A 21,613-nucleotide genomic window follows, 5' to 3' on the forward strand; every position below is an offset into this window, starting at 1 on the left:
ACTCTGAGCCAAGGGAGCCCCGGCATCCAGATTCCTCTATCGAAGGTACTATCGAGGGAATCGGAGCCAACGTCGGAACTGAAGGAGATATGGTTATTGGAGCCGACAGTTCCAGTACTCAAACCCCAATGAACTCCGGCTCCGAGCTTAATGGAGTCGGAGGAGGAACAGAAAGGGAGGTGGATGGAGCCGATACCTGTTGAGGAGGGCTAGACAAAATTTTAGCTAGTGCCTGTGATTTTAGCAACCTACTTACTACTCTCTCTACATCATGATCCGACAGCCTAGAGGATTGAGAGGAGTGTGAAGAACGGTGGCTACGTTCAATTTGCAATAATGGAGAGCCAGGAGCCGAATGAACTGACTCTAACGAAGGGGACCTCAGCCTTTTATGGCTCCGAAACATCCGATGGAGCTGACAGAGGGGTTGTCTTGTCGGTGCTAGCCGGAACCGACATACTCGGTAAATCCTGTACCAGAGTCGGCTCCGAAGGTGGAGCCGACGGTTTAGAGGATTTTGGGGATTTCACTGGCTGTGAACTCTTTGCCGGTGAATCCTGAGATTTTAACAGACCCCTAAGGTTTGTTCTTCTGTTCCTGCAGGACTCTTGGAGTAAAGGCATGGCAGATAGAACAAGAGTCCTGCAGGTGAACAACACCCAAACAATAAATGCAGCTAGTGTGCCCGTTTGTCAGAGACATTTTCTGACAGCACGAGTCATACTTTTTAAATCCAGATACTTTAGCTTCATTAGACATAACTCAACCACAGAGACACAGATAGAAAAAAATTCTACTCTAGTCAAAGTACAACAGACTATGTATATATATAAAACAATCTTCTTTTTTTTTTTTTTTTCTTTCTATAAACGGTAGCAAGAACATAAGGAATGGAGAGCCTCTAAGTTAAACCGCTGTCCGTGGGAAGGGAATGGAGGAGGGGAGAACTTTCTAACTTAAACGAGTTCTACTAAAAAGGGACTATAAAAGAACAAGGTACTCAACAACACACACTAGTGAATAAAACTAAGAAAGGTAAATTATCTAATAGTTTTATGGAGTATAAGAATATATTTCTACACAAAAAATTTGAAAATACAAGCCTGAGCCAAAAACGAGACACCCTCGCAGCTGAAGTGGAAAACGAGATCTGGGTAGCTATTGCTAGGCATCATGGGATAATGGGTAGCCTCGAGCCAGTAAACAGCTCTCGAGCTATTGAAGATGGCGAGTCGGAGCCGAGGATCGGCTCCGATCCCAAACAGCAAGAATGAAGGCGAGATAGACAACTTAACATCTATTGTTCCCAGTTTGTTGAAAAGGGGGTATGTGTTCACTGGGCTTACCTGGTAAACATTTTTTTTTCCTGTGATGAGGCAGTCTGGTGGTTAAAGGATGTTGTGTACACTTCCATGGCAGAAAGCCTTCTGTTGTTTAGCTTGTTTTATATTTTTAGTAATAGTTTCAATCATCCCACATGATGCATTTTCAGTAATACGCTAAATTGTTTTGGGAATGCATTCTTCCTGTGTAGAACCTAGGCTTTATTACTGAAAAAGGTGATAAAACATTTAGCAGCCCACTTTCCCTGAAAAATGTGGCCTGCTTTATTTAATTTTAAAATTCCTATTTTGTGATATTTTATGAAATAATTGAAGATGCAGTTCTTTTGGGTTGTATGATTATATTATAGCATCATGTGACACTTACTGCAGCTCTCTTAGAATGTGACATACTGCAAAGTTCTAGCAGGTATAGTTCATAATAAACACTTTTTTCATTGTGTGACATTTGCAGTATTAAGATTATGTTAAACCTATTTGACGACAATTGCCCACAGTGAAAACTGCAGTATTATTCAATTCATAGATACATTATAGTATCACAAGTGAAAGTAGTATATGTTTGGGTGGGTTATTGTTGAAATTATCACATCAAGAAACTCTGCCACAGGTGGAAGTCTAACATCCAGGCCATCTTTCAGAGCTGCATTATGCACAACTGTAAAATGCAACTCTTCCCTTGTTTTTACATTTTAAAATGTGCACAAATGCAGTTTGTAGATTAATATCCAATTATCACCAGTATGTCAGAATTGTTCAATGATAGTTACATCAAATTAATTTCACATTGAACATTCACATTACTGTCACTTATTGTGGCAAATGCACTGCAAATTGTAGTAAGACATGCACAGTGTTTCTGTAACATCAGATGTAAAGCAGTAGTTAATTTTGTGCTTAAATTTATTTTCTATCTTTTGAATTGCTCAGAATGAAAAAAAAAACAGAATTGCAACCTGTCAAACAAAATCAAAATGCAGCAGTTAATTTGCCTTTGATATTTAAGCATATGCTTAGTAGAATTTGTAAATTAATATTTATGCATTTTGCTGTGAAATTTCTTCTACAGAATGTCAAAAACTTTAGAGGGGAAAAACAGTATATAGAGGGACCAAAATGAGGGCATAACAGCAAATTACGGCTGTCATTCTGTTCAGATGCTCACATTTCTTAGTAAAGTATGACATGTTGCAGGACACTATACTGTCAATCTACAGGACGTCTTTTCAGTATATTAACAGAAACAAGCACTTGCTGATTTGGAATGATATTTTGTATCACATTAAAGTGTTTCAACTACCTTTCAGTGTTTAGGGAAAAACTAGAAAATACATTTTCCTTCTTAATTGTTTTCCATATTTCTACTTTTTCACAGGATGCAGCTTCCTAAACCACATTTACCCTGCAAAAATGTTCATGTCAGACATCTACATATTTCTTATTGTAGCAGTTAGTGTCGGAAGCAAATTAGCATTTAGTTGTCCCTAAAAAGATGTGTTTATCCACTATTTTAGCTGTTCACACAAACAGTAAAAAAAAATCAACATACAACTTATTCCCTTGCCTTTGCAACTAAAGCATGTGAAGTGCAGCTTGTAGATAAGTACCCTGTTGTGCTTTGGAAATTAAGCCTTAAGATGTCAGTTTTATTAAATGCAGAGATCAAAGGTAGACTAAAATGATTATCAGAATGTGGTAGACTGCAAATGTTCATCAGATTTGTTCTGTAACAAACACTTTTTCTTAGAGTGATGAATATGGTATATACCAGAATTACGAATGCTTTGTGTTAATGCAGCATAATTAAAAAACGTATTTTTTCTGAACGCTCTGTTTTCACAGCATATAAAATGCTATGCAGTATTGTGAATTCTCACACGCAAATGCAACCATTCCCGTGCTGTTGCCAAAAAATTATTGTTGGAGATAAATTTGCAGTGTCCACATAATACTACAGAACATGTAACGATTCAGTTATGTAGCTTTGTGTATGTATGGACTAAAAATAAGCTAAGTAACCAAGCTTGGGGAAGCAGTCCTTGGAAAAAAAAATTACCAGGCTAACCAGATACAGGGGATGCCAGCATGGGATAATGGGACTTTGCTTCTTGGACATGACCAGTGAAAAAGTTTACACTGTGAAGAAGATTTAGAGTTGGAAAGTCCCATTGGCTTGGTTGCAGTTTAGATCTCTCAGTAATGGATACGGTGAGTACTCGCGTAACATTATTTTCACTGCAAGTAGAAAATAATTATTTTAAAATAGATTCTAAACATAAATAGTTGCAGGACTGATTTTAAAATAAAAGATCTCATGTTGTTTCTGTTGTGCTTGGACTGTATTGAGGCTTATTGATTAACAGTCATCTCTGGACTTCAAGTTTGAAGATTAATATTGACTGGCTCACAGAGAGGTTAGCAGATTAAAGTTAATATATTTTGTTCTGACTTGTTTTCTGATTAGTTTTTGAAGTATAATGTGTTTTTATGTCTTAGACATCCCATTCCTGTTTGGTATTCCAATCAGTATTGTGGCCAGAATACTCTTTTTGGAATCTTTGTGAAGCTGTACTTCAGTTCCAGCTCAGCTACACTGCACTGCAGGTAAGAAAGTCATCTAGAGTTATGGATGTATTTTAAGCATATTACTGACACAATTCATTGGTTACTTTTGAAATAGAAGGTTGCCAATGAAGGGTGCTTCTGTTAGGATACATTTCTGAAACAAGAACAGTTAGCTTGTTGTGGCACATTATGCTTTTAATTTCCAGTGTTCTGTTAGTCACAATAAAGATGAACCTGATCACTTGCATCCTCTTAAATTCCAGATCTCAAATGACTTGAAAGCAGATTTATCACACAATTTTAGTTTTAACTGAGGATGCGAAATGGTTATTGATGATACTGCTGTGATGTTAAACTGTAGCAACATTACTATATTTTGTAAAGGCATCTGCCCATCTAAAGTACTAGAATATTGAAGGCTAGCAGTTAGACATCATTTTCATCTACACAGGGACATTTGGTAAGAAAGGGAGGAGGAGCTGCAACCAAAATTTATCCTGTGAAAGCACAGACATTTAAATAGGGCAGCCTACTAAATAAAATGTGGGCCATCCTTAACCTGAAAAGAACAGGACAGTTCTGTTGTGAGAAGACTACCAAAGTTTTTCCTGCCCAATGCGATTATCCAAGTTGCTGCTTTATCCATCTTGATTGCTGAGCTTCATATTTTTGACCTTGGGTTCATATTATTATCTATATCTGAATTAGAGAAAAAAGGTTAAGAATTATGTTCATCCTCACTGTTCCCATTATCTGAATTTATCTCTGTACACTAATTACACTAAAGTATCCATGTTCAATGCAAACAGAAAAAGTAATGCCTAAGATTCCCAGGCCAATAAAGTGCCCATTTGGCCGTGAGATACAGAAGCAGAACATAACAATTTAGCTTGTTTTGCCTTGTACCTTCATAAAATGTTTCTGATTGTCAGCAGTGCCACTTGTTACCACATATAGTCAAGGCTCAAGACCTTACTTAAGTGCATGCTGCCTCATAAAAATATAATTAGTTGAACACAAAAGGAACTACCTCTGTTCAGACGGTCTGACACAAGTACAAGAGAGCAGGATTCTAGGCATGGCTTCTTTTCAAAGTGTCCTAGTCATTCTGTGAACAGTAGTCTTCACCTCTAGGTCTGTACCTTTTTAGTTGAACAGCCTGCAAAAGACAGCGGGAAAAGCTATCCTGTGTACCATGTTTTAAGGAGTAAATGCCAGGTAACTCCCCCCCCACACCCCCCCAAACACACACACTTCATCTAAGGGGCCTTCACCAGACATGGTCAGAGGTTTGTAATGCCTTTCCTTCACTATGAACATTACTACTGATTATGTTATCTTGGTTTTATATGCAGTTTGTTCACCAGCCATCACACTATTGCTCTTTTCGTATCAGCCAGGACAGAACAGTTACAACCATAATTCAGTGTTCTGCTTGGCCCTTCCATAAGCAGAAAAACTCATTATGCTTGTACTATATTCCAGAGTTCCCTCATTATGCTTTCTCCTGCATTTGACATTAAAACAAATTTTAAGTTGGTCAGAAAGGTAGTCAGGCATACGAGAATACATGTATCAAGTAGCTACAAAAAGCAGTAGCTAGGTCCTCCTGGTGCTGTCTTACAGTAGAGTATCTTCCGATCAGCAGTTGCTCCACCATTTCTTCTTCTGCACTGTATGCCTCCATATTTGCTCTATTGATTCCACAGTTTTAATTCTTTTCTCTTTTCTTTGACCCATTTATATGATTTTTTTTTTTGGTCTTGGGCTAATTAATTACTCAGTGTGAAATTTATAATCTCCTACTTTGCCTTGGTCTTCCCTTGGTCACTGTGAGTGACTCATAAAAATGTGTCCTGTCAAAAACTGAGAAGCATGATCATTTTTTTTTTCTGACAGTCGCAAAGCCATTTATGTAGCCTCATAGTACCCTGATTCCAATCATTCTGTCCCTTTAAATTGGAATACTTATACTAGTATACTACGTATTTTCAGATCTTTTGATATGCCCTTATGTTAAACAGGTTTGGCAAGACTGTTTCACTATCACTTTGGTGCTTAGGTTCCGTACTTAGTTGTCTCATATGATGCAGCTTCAAACTTCCTTAATGACAAGGAAAACAGTTTTCCCAGCCAGCTTCAGAGGCATAGAGGGATAAAGCCCTTGTTATGGTTCAGGCAACTAGAGTTCGACTAGTAGTTGGCGAGGGGGGTTGGGAGTGAGCTTCTCCTACTGCTGCAGGGTCACTCATCTTGGGGTAAGGGGGTGGCTCTGGCTTACCTTCTAAGTGATGCCTAGTGAGAGAAGTAGGTGTTGCATTCCTGGAGTGTGAGCAAGTGTTGCCATTGCACATTTACATTGCAGCCAAGGTAGGATGCTGAAGCAAACCCCTACCTCAAAGTAGCAGTAGTGGAGAAAGCAAGACCTTCTGTGAGGGAGGAGGGTTCTCCATAAGGGAGGCTAGATATCTCTAGAGGACCAGGAAGCTGGTTTATTTCCTGCCACCCCATATTCCCCATGAGGAAATGAATAAAGCCATGGGGCTCTCACATGCATAAAATGAGTGGGCCTATTGGATGTAGTTAGATGAGCTGGCTGGAGAGCAGGCTGGTCGTACAGAGTAATAAAAAAAAAAAAGCAATTATGTACTCACTATAATATTCTATCTGTGTTGTCCATTTTCATTCTTCCTCACTGATGGGTCTCTGATCCAACTTGGCCACATTTCCAAGACTTTAGATCCTAATGTAGAGCTTCTCCCTCTTCCCACAATGCACTACACCATCCCTAACTCCTCACATCGAGTTTGCTGCCTACAGGTATTTAAAGACAGGACAGATGAAATTATTAATGCTCAAACCGGGAACATGAAAATTCTTATATCATCCTGTAACCTTCTAGGAATGACCAGGCTTAGGGGATGGCTGGGAGGGAAGGTGAGGAAGACTGAAATGGACAGTGGGATTGGTCCAGATGGACACCCTATCTTTATGTAAAAAATGTAAGGGGGCTTAGCAAACAAGACCTGAAGCTCTGAAATTCATTTTGCCAATATATTTGCTACCAAGAAGAATGTTTCCCATGAGAGAAATTTCATATCATAATTGTTTGCCGATTCAAGGGTTTCAGTGTTAGTCTCTGAAGAATAACTGTGAGAACCAAAGGAGAAGAGGGTCTTTCGTGGGGGGGGGGGGGGTCTAAGCAGCAAGATCCCTTTCAGAAAAGGTTTACATAGTCTGGAAGTCGTCAAGGAAAGGAATTTGTTTTTAGATTGAAAAAAAAATCAGTATAGATGCTAACTGAAGTTTAATGGTAGAGAAAACTCGCCTTCTTCTTAAAAAGGATTGGCAAGAAAGAGAAGGATGGCAGACGTAGTAGCAGAGAAAAGGCAGATGTTCTGATAAGCCCATGGGGGGTAATGTTTTCCATTTGCTTCTATAGGCCTTCTTAGTGGAATTCTTCTGGAAGCTAAGTAATATCACGGACAGGGGAAGCAAGGCTAGACCATAACATATACACTGAAATTGGAATAAACATGCAGTTAGCTAGAAGGTGTGGAAAATGAGACATTTGATCTCCACTGGGTGAGATAGGAGATCCAGAAACCCTGGATGTTTCAGATGAAACTAGGAAAGAGAGAGGAGAGTGGAGCTATACCTGATGATGCCAGAAGGAGGCAGTGAGATAACAGGATTCCTATTACATGATTGAACGCTAGAAATAGCGAATGCTCATTTCTCGAACCCAAATGCACGAAACCACAGAATATGGAAGGAACAGATCAGCAAATTTTTTCCCATGGAAAAAAATTGCTGGGCCGTTCTCCAGACTTTGCTGATGTTCTTCGTGTTTCACTGTTGCAGTCATCACCTGTGGGTTATCCTTGCTGTGGTAGCTCTCAGCCGGCCCGATTACCAGAGTCAATATTTTTCTGCGTCGGCTGCAGTCGCCTGTAGTCTGACATCAGGTAGTCAGTGCTATAAAGCAAGGCAGCCGATGTCATTACATCAGTCTTTCTTGCCGTGGAGCCTGTAGCAGAAGCAGTTCGCACGAGTGCCGGTCGGTCGCTACCAGAGTTTGTATTTCAGCTGAAAACGTCTAAAGCTAAGTACCCCGTTGGGGACCCTTTTTTTTTTTTTGCATTAACCAATGTCCGAAAAAGTTAACAGTTGTCTCACCTGTGGAAAGCAGATCCCACACCGAGACATCCATTCTTACTGCGTCACTTGTTTAGCCTCAGACCATGACGTCCCCCATTGCTGGTTTTGTGCCCTCTTTAATGCAAGAACCATTCACCATAGAGCTCTTATTGTAGACAGTTATTTTCGTGTTCCGTCTTTGCATTCTGAAGTGGTGTCTGTCAGCCAGCAATCCGTGGATATTCCAAAAAAACGCAGAGATATAGATAGAGACAGACCACACAAGGCTAAGCCTTCTGACAACTCTCCCGCTAAGCAAGTCGTCAGTTCACCAGAATTTTCACAGCCCTTGATGCCCTATTAGATCTCTACGCAGGCCTCTATCGAGACCCTTTCGGAGTCCGGTATGCCACAGAAGTCTTCTTCATCTTCCGAGCCTTTGGCGGTCTCTGCCTCGGTTGGGGCTGGAGCCTCGACGCAGGCACTGGCTTCCGAGAAGGCCTTTCGCACTACCGAATCTAGGCAAAAAATGACGTCTTCTCATCTGACTACCGTTTCTGTCAGACTGACGGATTCTTTCAGGCCTAGAAGCCAGGCCACTCCTAGAAAATCTGCTTCTAGCCACCATCTTGCTCCTGCTCGACCAGCCCAAGCACAAATGGTTAAAATGGCAGAGGATCTCATCTAGTAGAATAAAAAGCAGTTCAGTAACAATCCAGCGGACCAAGGGTGTAATCCAAAAGAAAATTTAATACAATATAAGCGCTTTCGGCCATGCCACCAGCCTTCTTCAGACATAAAACACAATTGAATAAAAGCATATATGTATATATATATATATATATATATATATATGTATATATATATATATATATATATATATATATATATATATATATATATAGATATGCAAGCTGATCATGATTTTAATTGACAGCAATTAATTAAGACAATAAGCCTATTAACATTAACTATTAAAAACTCCTAATAATGCCCAACCAAATAATATAAACAATCTAATACAATATATAAAACCAATATTGTTTAAATTACACACAATATATATGAAATTATATAAAATTGTACTTTGACCTAAAAGTTATATACTATCTATTGTATGCCTTTAATTTTAGAATACTGGCAAGCGATGTTGAGTCATTTAACCCTGGAAACTGTGTTGCATTTAAAAAAAACTTGCCACCAGTATTTTTTGGACTCCAATATTATTTTCCAGGGGCCTTTTCTGGGGGATGGAATAATATGCTCCAATACTGTGAATTGAAATGAGTGTTTTGAGTTATGCATCAAATGCCTATATAATGCATTAGTGTGTGAAATTTTTTTAATGTCATATAAATGCTCATATATACGCTGACGTAACTTACGTTCCATTTTGCCTATATAATAGGTTTCACAGCATGAGCATAAAGCTGCATAAACCACCCCTGCCGTATTACAATTATATTTTCCTTTTATCTTTATCAAAATTCCTCTAATGTATAACTGGTCTGTTTCCAGTATGTGTGTGCAATAAGCACACATATTGCATTTTCTCATGTTGCCACTAATACATTGGGATGTATCAAAACATCTATTACACCAACCTTTTAAATTCTGATCTCTTTTATATATAATTGACGATTGAGTTCCTAGAATATCAACCAGGGTTGTATCATTTTTTATAAATGTCCAGTTTTTGCATAACAACTTTTTAATCTGATCAGAATCTCGTGTATATGTAGTAATAAAAGCTACATTGCTATAATCACGTCCATTATTCTGTGCTTGATTATACAAATTAGTGTCCTGAGAATCCACAGATGAAGGATGTTCCAATACCTGTACTTCATCTTGTTGTGAATTATATGAGTTGTTTGGATCAAGTAATGGTTTATAAAAACCTGTGCATCTTTTATATTTAACTTCTTGAAATACACTATCTAAAAAATCTTGTGGATAGTCTCTTGAAAACATATTCATAATATGATGAGATTCTTCTAAAAAATCCCCAAATTCTGACACCATACGAACCAATTGACCTTTTAAAACAGCTTTTTTAACATGCTGTGGGTGATTACTTGTATAATGTAAATATTTGTTGGGATAAGTTTTTTTCCTAAAAATATTAGCTTTTAATGTGTGTTGTATATTATTTTTCGATAAAAATACATCCAAGTGCGAAATGCTGTCACTGGAAACTTCATAAGTGAATTCTAGAAATTCAGTTGAATGATTGAGGTAATAGATAAATTCATCAATAGTTTGTTTAGGCCCATGCCAGATGAAAAAAAGGTCGTCCAAAAATCGGCAATACATATCTATATGCTGCATAAATTCAGACTGAATTAAAAATCTTAGCTCCCATGTGGCCATGATAATATTAGCATATAGCGTTCCTACTGGGGAGCCCATTGCAATTCCTTTTACTTGTTTGAAATAGTGGCCGTCATGATATAAATAATTGTTAGTTAACATCAATTCCAATAATTGTGTAAGGGTATTAACCTCATCCTGTGAAATGTGATGGATTTCAGTAAAAAATTCAGTAAACCATGTAACCCCTAAATCATGGGGTATACATGTAAATAAATCTTTTACATCTACTGTAATGAACGTAATATTATCAATATTATGTAGTTTTAACATATTTAATTTCTTTAAAAAATCCCAAGAGTCGCGGCAAATGTGAGGGAGGTTGTTAGTAACATACTTCAAATTAATATCAATATACTTAGCCATGAAATATGTTTTTGAACCACCTGCGTCCACTATGGGGCTCAAAGGGGGATTCTGTAAATCTTTATGCAATTTTGGTGCTCCAAAAATCATTGGTATTCTTGGATTCTGAACATGCATATATGTGAAGGCTTCTCTAGTAATTTGCCCTTGCCATAGCATATCTTCTAAATAATAATCAATTCTTGAATTAGAAATATTGAATTCATTTAAAGAAGCTTCAACATAAGCATCATCATACAATATATGCATTAATAATTGATTATAATCCATGACATTCATTACAACCAATCCCCCACCCTTATCAGGTTGCATAAACCGTAATTCTCCATGAGATTTTAATTGCATCAACATTTCATGTTCTTCTTTAGTAAAATTTGTGTTATTATATGTTCCTTTATTAAACTGCAAATAATGTCTGAAATCAAGCTCACAAATGTCCTCAAATAACTTAATTCTAGAATGAAGAGGAGGATTAAACAGACTAGGAACACGTAGTGGATTATGGTCAGTACTCTCAGTACCATGATGTACCACTGCTAAATTTAATCTTCTGACGAAAATTTTAGTTCAGTTACTAAATCAGTCACTCTTGCTTTTCTTGCTGGTATGAAGGTGAGGCCTTTACTAAAAATATCAGCATGTTGTGCAGTAATAACAGCATGACTTTAATTGTAAACTTTATAGTCACCTGCTGTATTATGAATCAGTTGGTAACTGTTACATCTCCCTTATCCGGGGTAGTCAGGTCACAACTTCTAAAAGGAAAAGGCACCCTTCTCCAGAAATTAAGACAGAACAGGATTCTGAGAAATCTGACTATTCAGATTTTTAAGAGGAACAGCAACCTCTGACTGCTTATGAGGATTCAGATGCAGAGGATTCCATCCCTTCTGCCTCCTCTCCAGAGGACCTTTCCTTTGGGGAAACCCTTTACACCCTCAGGGAACATTTCCAATGGGAATCTCAGGACTTCTCCTAGTCTAAAAAAAGACTTGGAGATTTTCTGGACCTGCCCCAGCACAGACCCCTGGCCATCCCCCCTATTTTAGAAGTGGTGGATGATGTTTTCCATGAATCCAGCGTAGCCCCCGATGCCCTCCCACCTGCTCCCAATAAACCTGACAGGTATTGCAGAGTACCAGATTCTCACAAATACCTGTACAGAAATCCTGCTGCAGACCCAGAGGTCATTACACAGGGAGCTAAAGGAGCTAAGACTAGTTCTGCCAAGAATCCTATTCCTTCTGACAAGGATTCCAGAGCTCTGGACAGATGGGGTAAAAAAGTATACACCTCTTCTACCTTAGCTATCAGAGCACTCAACTGTCAGTTCCATATGTTAAAATATCAACAACACAGTTTGGAACTATTAAAACAAAGGATTTCTACGTTTCCTGACTGTGCTAATTCAAAATAATTAGCAGATTTACTGCTATCTGCTTTTCAAGTGGCCAAACACTCATTACACTCTGGATAATGACACCCTAGAAGCCTCGAGCAATGCAGCAGTGTCAGGATCTGTCATTAGGAGACGTGCATTGCTGAAGGAACAACCTCTCCCTGATCATGTCAAGTCTAAACTAACTGATGTACCCCTTGATAAGGACCGCTTGTTTGGAGTAAAAGCAGAAGAGGTGTTTAAAAAGATGGAAGACAAAGCAAAACTTTGTGAACAGTAAAAGATTTCTTTCAGGTTCAACCTCCCAGGTTCAGCAGGAACTTTCCCCTCTAAGCAGTGGTCTTTCCCTGCACCTAGCAGACAGGACCAAGGTAAGCCCCACAGGGACAGACCATCCAGGCCCCTATCCCAGGGCCAGCAGAGAAGCAAACAGTGGACCACTTCTGCCCCAAAGACAGGGAGTTCTAAGCCACCCTTCTGTGGCAAAACTCCCAATGACTCCCCCTACGCCCATGCCCTCCTTTCACTCACCAAAAGCTAGGAGGAAGGCTCTCCCTCTTCAAAGAAAATTGGCTTTCTGTAACAAAGGATCAATGGGTCTTAAAGATAATTTTTCAGGGATACATATTCTCTTTCAGCGAGCTCCCAATTCCAAGAGAGTACCCAGACGTACCTCCAAATCAGTGGGCAGAGGCATTAAGACAGGTCCAAACTCTCATACCCCAGGGGGCAGTAGAACCTTTACCTCAGATCAAACAGGCAAAGGCTTGTATTCCAGATTATTCCTTGTTCCCAGAAAAGAGGGCACTTGGTGCCTCATCCTGGATCTATCCATTCTGAACACATCCCTGATGGTTCCCAGACTCTAAATGCTAACTTTGCAGCAGCTGCTGCCTATGCTGACAAAAAATGGCTGGCTGGTGACCCTAGTCCTAAAAGATGCCTACCTCCACATCCCCATAAGGGAATCCTGCAGGAAATTCCAGCGCTTCAGAGCAGGATCACAACACTTTCAGTTCTGTGCGCTGCCCTTTGGCTTAACTACTGCACCCAGAGTATTCACCAAATGCTTAGCTCCAGCCATAGCATTTTGCAGACAGAGAAATATACAGATTTAGCCTTACCTGAACGACTGCCTCATTCAGGCAGAGTGCAAAGAAAAGCTGCTCCAGGACCTTCTCTTTGTCAAATCCTTCCTAACTTCCCTAGGGTTCACTATCAGCGAGAAGAAATCAAAGCAAACACCCTCCAGGAAGATCATTTTCTTGGGAGCACTTCTAGACACAGCATCCCAAGTGGCCTTCCTATCCCCAGAAAAGCAGAGCTTCCTGCCTCTCGACTTTACCCAACTGGCTTCCAGAAGTCACCTCACTGAGAGGAAGTTCCTGCAAGCCCTGGGGTACATGGCATCTTGCATCCTTGTAATTCCTCAGGCCAGGCTTCACATGAGAAAACTTCATTGTTATCTAAAGAACTGTTGGTGTCAGCACTCTGTCTCTAGAGACTTCTCTCCCTCTGATCCCATGTATAAGGGCCGAGTTCCTCTGGTGGGCAGGGCCGTGTGCCAAGAACAAGGGTCTTCCCTTCATCCTCCGCCCTACCGGCCAGACCATCACCACCGACACCTCAGACATTGCTTGGGGCGCTCACCTAACAGGCACGTGTACCCAAGGACTTTGGGATCCCCAGAACCTTCCCTTACACATCAATCATAAAGAAATGATAGCAGTACAAAAGGCTCTGACATCCTTCAAATCCCATCTCAGGTCAGGGGTTCTCCTTATCAAAACAGATAACACCACAACAATGTGGTATATCAGCAAATAGGGGGGACCCAGTCTTACCCTCTGTGCAGTCTAGCCATGAACCTCTGGCTGACAGCTGCCTCCATGGCTCTACACCTAATTGCTCAATACCTACCAGGGGTCAACAACACCCTGGTAGACCACCTAAACAGAAACTTACTGGATCCACACAAATGGCAGTTCAACAGGTAAATCTTTGTGCAAATCACTCAGGAGTGGGGGACTCGAGGTGGATCTCTTTGCTTCTCACCTCAACCACCAGCTGCAGAAATTCTGTACCAGGGAGTATCACCTCCTAGCATGGAAGGTGGATGCCTTGACCCTCCCCTGGAACTCCCTCTTTGTGTACGCATTCCCTCCTCTGCCTCTTATTCCCAAGGTACTGGGAGGAGAGACCAAAGGCCATCCTCATTGCTCCAGATTGGCCCAGACAACATTGGTACCCCTTACTGCGCAGCCTGACTTTACAACCCCCCAAGCAGCTTCCCCCTGATCTCAGACCTCTTGACCTGGGGGGGGGGGGATACTGCACCCAGACTTGCAGACTCTCAATCTTTCAGAATGGCTAGTACTTTAAAAGTAAGCAGGTCCTAGACATGATCACAGAGGCCAGAAGACCCAGCACCAGAAAATCTTACGCAGGGAAAAGATTCTTCTCCTGGAGCTAGTCCAGAGGGGCCACTACCTCACATCCTTCCATCCCTCTTATCCTGGATTACCTAGCCGAGTTACTCAAAACTGGCCTTTCCTTCTCTTCTATTAAAATCCATGCCTCAGCCATTTCAGCCCATTATGATTCAGACCTACCCCACTTCTCTCATCTTTGATTAAACAATTCGTCAGAGGGGCTTCTAATATCAGACCTCCCAGAAGAATTATGTTTTAGAAAAACTAACCTTACCTCCTTTCGAACCTGCTGCTTCAACTGGATTGAAATATTTCTCCTGCAAGACTGCCTTCCTACTAGCTATCACCTCAGCCAGAAGGGTTTCAGAACTTCAGGCACTCATGGCTGTTGAGTCCTTCATCATTTCCATGCAGACAGGGTCTCCCTGAGGACTACCCCCTCCTTTATGCCCAAGGTGGTATCTGATGTGACCCTCAACCAGGCCATACACCTACCCACCTTCTTTCCCAACCCTCAAAACAAGGGGAAAATAATTCTGCACTCACTAGTCATGCACAGGCAACTCAGATACTATCTGGACCATAGTAAACCCTTCAGAAAAACAGACCAGATGCTTGTTAGCTTTGCCTCAGAGGCAGAGGGGAAGCCCATTTCCAAGCACACCATTTCCAAATAGATATCACACTGTATCCATTTCTGCTACAGTCTACATTGGAACACCCCCCCCCAAGTCTATTCGTACCCATTCCACTAGGGCAGCCTTCCTTAGAGGAGTCCTCACCAGGGACATCTTGGATGTTTGCTACCTGGACCTCTGTACATACCTGTACAAAGCATTACTACCTACCTGTTTTTTCTAAGTCTAGGGCAGGGTTTGCCTCTTGCAGTTCTGCAGGGCTTGCTAACCCATGCCTAGGGCTCTAACCTATCCTTCCACCCCTCTCCTCAGCTTTGGGGAATCCTCCCACAGGTGATGACCGCAACAGTGAAACATGAAGAACATAGTGCAGATGTCCTTCAAGGATGCATCTGCAGTCATCACATATGGGTTGTCCTGCCTCAGGCAGCCCTTTGGTCAGCCGGATTCCAAAGTCTGGGTCCGGCGTCTGCTGATGTCGCCTCTAATTACTTCTGAACCCAGGAAGTAGCCCGAAACCCTGTGTCTCCTGGAAGCTTTATTCAGTTGAATCGTACTGCTTGGGATCCAAAGAGATTCGGTAGGCAAGTTAAAATGCTTAGAAACTGGACCTGTAGATCCGGGGAGGACTTGGAATCTGATGGAAGCCCTAGCATCTTTGGATCCGAGTAAATGGATTTGAGATCCCCGTTGTGTTGTCCCTGTCTTTCTTTCTTTACTGCTTAGTTCTCTGTATTTTGGTATTGTCAGATCCTAATCTTAGGATCCAAAGAAAAGGATTTGTTGAATTGGTCAGATCCTAGGAGGAGAAATCAGGATCCAAAGGAGTTACAGGTACTTTTGAAGCCAGGAAGTTGTCCGAAATCTTGTTGTCTCCTGGAAAAGCATATTCAGTTGGATCCGAGACTTGGGATTCAATGAAAACCAGCAAGTAAGTGATAACATCACAGGGCTAAAAACCTGTCAGATTTGGGACACAGGTGGACAGTAGTCTCTCCTTTGATAATCACATTGCCACAGTTGTCAGGAAATCCTTCTACGTGGCTCATCTTATCACAAAAGGATTCTCATCCAGACAAAAAGAGGTCATTGTTCCCCTCTACTCATCACTCATTAGACCCATTATAGAGTACAACACCCCTTTTGGTATGTACCTCACAAGACATCTACAGATCTGCCAGGGACCTAAAAGCATCAAGGCTACTACAGCCAAAAAGCCTACCCCTTCAGACAGGGATTCTAGAGCTTTAGACAGATGGGGTAAGAAGGTATATACCTCTTCAACTCTTGCCATCAGGGCTTTGAATTGCCAGTTTCACATGTTGAAGTACCAGCAACATATTATGGAACTAATTAAACAAAAAATGGTGTTACTTCCAGATAAAGATTTACAAGAGTTAATGCATTCTGCAAACCAAGTTAATAAACATACTTTGCAGTGTGGGTTTGATGCCTTAGAAGCATCTTGCAGAGCTGCTGTCACTGAGAAGACATGCTTGGCTAAAGGAACAAGTCTTGCCTTTCCATGTCGAAGCAAAATTACTAGATGCTCCATTAAATCAGGAGCATTTGTTTGGCACAAAAGCAGAAGAAGTTCTTAAAAAGATGGAAGAAAAAGCTACATCTATGTAAACCGTCAAAGATTTCTTAAAGGTGCAGCCACCTAGATTCAGTAGGCATTGGCCTTGAAAAAACTGGTCCTTTCCAGTCCCTCAGGCCTTCTCAGTCCAAACCCAGGGGAAACAGACCACCAAGACTACAGTCTCAGGATATGCAGAGATCTAAACAATGTAGCGTTTCCACCTCAATACCAGGGAGTGGTAAGCCCACCCCCTTAGGGAAAAAGCTCACAGTGACTTTCCAATTATCCTTCCCAGCCATGCCCAACTACTTGCGCGCCCCTAGGAGGAAAACTCGCCCTTCATGCAAAAAACTGGATGTCCATTGCTCAGGACCGATGGGTCCTAAACATTGTATTCCAGGGATACAGATTCTGCTTCCACTCACTGCCAACACCAAGCGGTTGCCAGACCTTCCTTCAAACCAGTGGGCAGAGGCTCAAAAGCAAGTACTTTCCCTTCTCCATATCAGGGCTATTCAATCTGTTCCAGTAGAGCAAAGGGGACAGGGTTTCTACTCCAGACTGTTCCTGGTGCCCAGAAAAGAGAGCCCTTGGCACCCTATCCTGGATCTATCAATTCTCAACACCTTTCTGGTGGTCCCAAAATTCAAAATGCTTACACTGCAACAGCTTCTTCCTATGCTAGCCAAGGATGCCTGGTTCGTCACTGTAGACTTAAAAGAAGCTTACCTGCACATCCCCATAAAGGAATCTTGCAGGAAATATCTACGTTTCAGGGTAGGCTCTATGCACTAGCAGTTCTCTGCACTTCCCTTTGGCTTATCTACTGTGCCCAGAGTATTCACAGAATGCCTGGCTCCGGCCGTTGCATACTGCAGACAGAGAAATATTCAAACCTACCCATACTTGTACGATTGCCTGATTCAGGCATACAGTCAGGAATTGCTACTTCAGCACCTGGCATTAGTAAAAAGACTTCTGACTTCACTGGGATACACCATCAACGAAAAGAAATCACAACTGGTGCCCAGCCAACAAATAGTATTCCTGGGAGCAAGTTTGAACACAACTTCCCAGATGGCATTCCTCACTCCAGAAAAGCAGGTCCATTTGACAAACTATTTCAAACTAATGGCCAACAAAACCCAGCTATCTGCAAGGAAAATACTGCAAGCCCCCAAGGGTTCATAGCCTCATGCATTCTGCTAATTCCATATGCAAGATGGCATATGAGGAAACTTCTGTGGTACTTAAAAAGTCTCTGGTGTCAACATTCTCAGGACCCGGAAACAGTGATTCCTATCATACTTTGTCTAAGGGCAGAGTTCCTTTGGTGGGCAGAAGCATGCAACCACAACAAGGGACTTCCTTTCACTCAAACCCTCGCCGCACAAACCCTGACAACAGATGCATCAGACTATGCATGGGGGGCTCACATGGCAGGCAAATGCATTCAAGGCAAATGGATCCCAGAACAAATTCCCCTGCATATCAATCAAAAAGAGATGCTAGCTGTACAGAATGCTCTGACAGTCTTCAAATACCTTATCTTTCCAGGATAGCTCCTGATAAAGACAGACAACACCACAGTTATGTGGTACATAAACAAGCAGGGCGGAACTCATTCTTACCCACTCTGCAGGTTAGCCATGGCTCTGTGGAACACAGCCTTGAGCATCCAGTTGCACCTACAAGTTCAATTCCTGCCAGGAAGCAAAATTCACTGGCAGACGACCGACTTAAGCAGAAATCTACTGGACCTTCACGAGTGGAAACTGGAACACAACTCATTCAAATTTATAACCCAGAGGTGGGGATAACCAGAGGTGGACCTTTTTGCCTCCCCCCAAAATCACCAATTGAGCAAAATTTGCACCAGGAACCCTCACAGCAGGGCCTGGAAGGTGGATGCCCTATCCTTTACATGGGAAAACCTCTCAATTTATGCCTTTCCTCCTCTGCCGCTCCTGTCAAAAGTACTACTCAAGATCAAACAGGACAGGCCAAGGGCAATCCTTATTGCACCATACTGGCCACACCAGCACTGGTACCCACTCCTACGCAGTCTGACAGTGCCACCCGGGCACCTACATCAGACATCTTCCCTGCTGTCTCAGCAGGAGGGTCAGATTTTGCTTCCACAGCTGCAAACCCTAAACCTTGCAGCCTGGCTTATCCGCTGAATACACCACCAGCATCCCTCAGCAAACAGGTGCTGGATGTCATCCTTGATGCCAGAAGGCCTAGTACTAGGAAATCCTATACTGAAAAGTGGAAAAGATATTGTTCTTGGAGTCAGTCTCAAGGAAAGGACACAGCTGTGCCCAACTTACCTCAAATCCTTGATTACCTAGCAGAGCTGCTCCACAGAGGCCTAACTTTCCCTTCCATTAAGATTCATGCCTCTGCCATCTCAGCTCATTATAATACTGAGCTTCCCCTCTTTTCTCACCCTCTCATCAAACAGTTCCAGAGAGGAACTAACAATTTAAGGCCCCCTAGGAAAGCTCCCACCCCGGCCTGGGACCTTAACTTTGTACTGGAGAAGCTCACACTTCCCCCTTTTGAACCTGCTGCTTCAGCAGAGTTAAAATTCCTCTCTTGGAAAACAGCCTTACTTCTAACTATTATTTCAGCAAGAAGAGTGTCTGAGTTACAGGCACTAATGGCGGTGGAGCGCTTCATTATTTTCCATTCAGACAAGGTTTCCCTCAGTACTAACCCTTCCTTTATGCCCAAGGTGGTATCCAGTGTGGCTTTAAGCCAATCCATCCATTTACCAACTTTTTTCCCTAATCCTTGGAATAAAGGGGAAAGGATCCTGCACTCTTTGGACATGCACAGACAGCTCCGGTTCTACCTTGACAGGACTAAGCCTTTCAGAAAATCTGACCAGTTGCTAGTCAGCTTTGCTACAGGAGCAGAGGGCAAGGCCATTTTGAAGCAAACCATTTCCAAATGGATAGCACACTGCATCCATTTCTGCTACAAGCACCATGGAAAACCTACCCCTCTGGGGATCAGAACTCATTCCACTAGAGCTACTTCAACCTCTACAGCATTTCTCAGGGGAGTCCCTACCAGGGACATCCTGGAAGCTGCAACCTGGGGTTCTGTACACACTTTCACCAAACATTACCACTTACCTGTTTTTTTTCTAAATCCAGAGCTGGATTTGCTACAGTAGTCTTACAAGGCCTGCTAGCCAGCCCTAACACTTCTTGACTGCCTCCACCCTTCCTCAGCTTTGGAATCATCCCAAGTGTGATGACTGCAGCAGTGAAGCACGAAGAACATAGTACAGTTGTGTATGCTTACCATAAATGTAGATGTTCGAGTGTATTCTCTGTTGGAGTCCTGGTTTCCCTGGCTTTCTCTATCCTTTCTACCTATCCTCTTTATGGCCATCTTTTATGGCAGGGGTATTTACTTTTTACTGGAGGTGTTGCACACCATGTAATAGCTTCCTATTTTGGGGGCTCCTGATATCTGGGGCAAGAAAAACTGATGTAATGGCATCGGCTGCATGTTTTATACCCCTGATGACCTGATGTCATGGAAGAGGTGACAGCATCCGAAGCAGAAATCCCAAGACTCTGGTATTCGCGCTGACTGAGGGCTACCTGCAGGCAGATAACCCACGTGTGATGACTGCAACAGTGAATACACTCGAAGATCTACATTTATGGTAAGTGTACACAACTGTACTTTCAGTCAAATGAAATTTAAGACAATTGGGCGTTGGTTAAATGGGTGTCAGTCAAATGAGTTTTAGGTCGTGAAGTAGACCCGAAACCCTGACATAACTAGAACTCTCTCACAGTAATAAAAATTACTATGCAGAAGAAATGCATAATAGGTTTTGCAATAACATGAGATTTCCAAAAGACAGGAAACTGGGAGAAACAAAGGTCTGCCAATATCTTGTTAAGGAATGGACCAGCAACACAAGACAATTCTGACAAAAGGTGGATGATTGAAGCCATGGTTCTTACCCCCTTAACCACAAAACTAAAGCATCACACAAGAAGACGGACACAGAACAATCTTAGTCACCAAGCAACTTAACGAAAAGATAACCGGAAAGAAGAAAAAAGCAACACTTCTAGCCAAAAACAGCTACTGAGGGTGGAAAGAAACGCCAAGAAAAAAAGACCAAAGAAATAAACTAGCTAAATAAAAATTCTTACAGCGTAAGATTCAGAATCCTCCGTCTTACCACTGTAGCGGCAAATGAGATCTGAGGAGTTAGGGTGGTGTAGTGTATTATGGGAAGAGGGAGGAGCTGGAGATTAGGATCCAAAGGCTTGGAAATGTGTCCAAGTCTGATCAGAGACCCATCAGAGAAGAAGAATGAAAAGGACAACATCAGATCATTGCTTCATTCTCTGATGCTTAAAATCAGAACGTTGTTGAGTTGCTTCTACTTGTGGTTTCTAATGTGAATGTGAGTGTAACCAGATGCAATTTTGAGTAGTGCTACTGACAGAGATGTTTTTGTTGTGTTTGTGTGTGAGTGAGTGTGTGTGTGTGTGTGGAAATAAAATACTTTGGCTTTCCATCCCTTATGGAAGAGAAATTCTTACTGCGGCTTTTAGGAGTGGAGCTTTGTTTCAACAGGATACTAAAGATCCTAAGGAGTTCCAACAGCATGGTAGGCCTCCGATGTTGTAGAGGAATTTTGACTTGGTTCTAGCAATGTAGTAGCCACAGTGTTTTTTGGAAGTAGTGTTTGCTTATCATATTGTGCATATTATGTATTATGTATAATGTTT

The 21,613-nt window shown here is 41.7% G+C and overlaps 1 protein-coding gene across 2 annotated transcripts in view; it reads left to right on the top strand.

Moving 5' to 3' along the window:
• Positions 1–21,613, top strand: part of DHDDS (dehydrodolichyl diphosphate synthase subunit) — a 1,104,913-nt gene that overhangs the window by 875,305 nt on the left and 207,995 nt on the right. For both annotated transcript variants that reach the window (XM_044084203.1, XM_044084194.1), the window contains one exon: positions 3,840–3,947. In XM_044084203.1, the coding sequence (XP_043940138.1) occupies positions 3,840–3,947 (108 nt within the window). The remainder of the gene's footprint in view (positions 1–3,839; positions 3,948–21,613) is intronic.

This window comes from Protopterus annectens, chromosome 1.part1, assembly GCF_019279795.1.
Source record: "Protopterus annectens isolate FY-2018-M chromosome 1.part1, PAN1.0, whole genome shotgun sequence".
NCBI classification, from domain to species: domain Eukaryota; kingdom Metazoa; phylum Chordata; order Ceratodontiformes; family Protopteridae; genus Protopterus; species Protopterus annectens.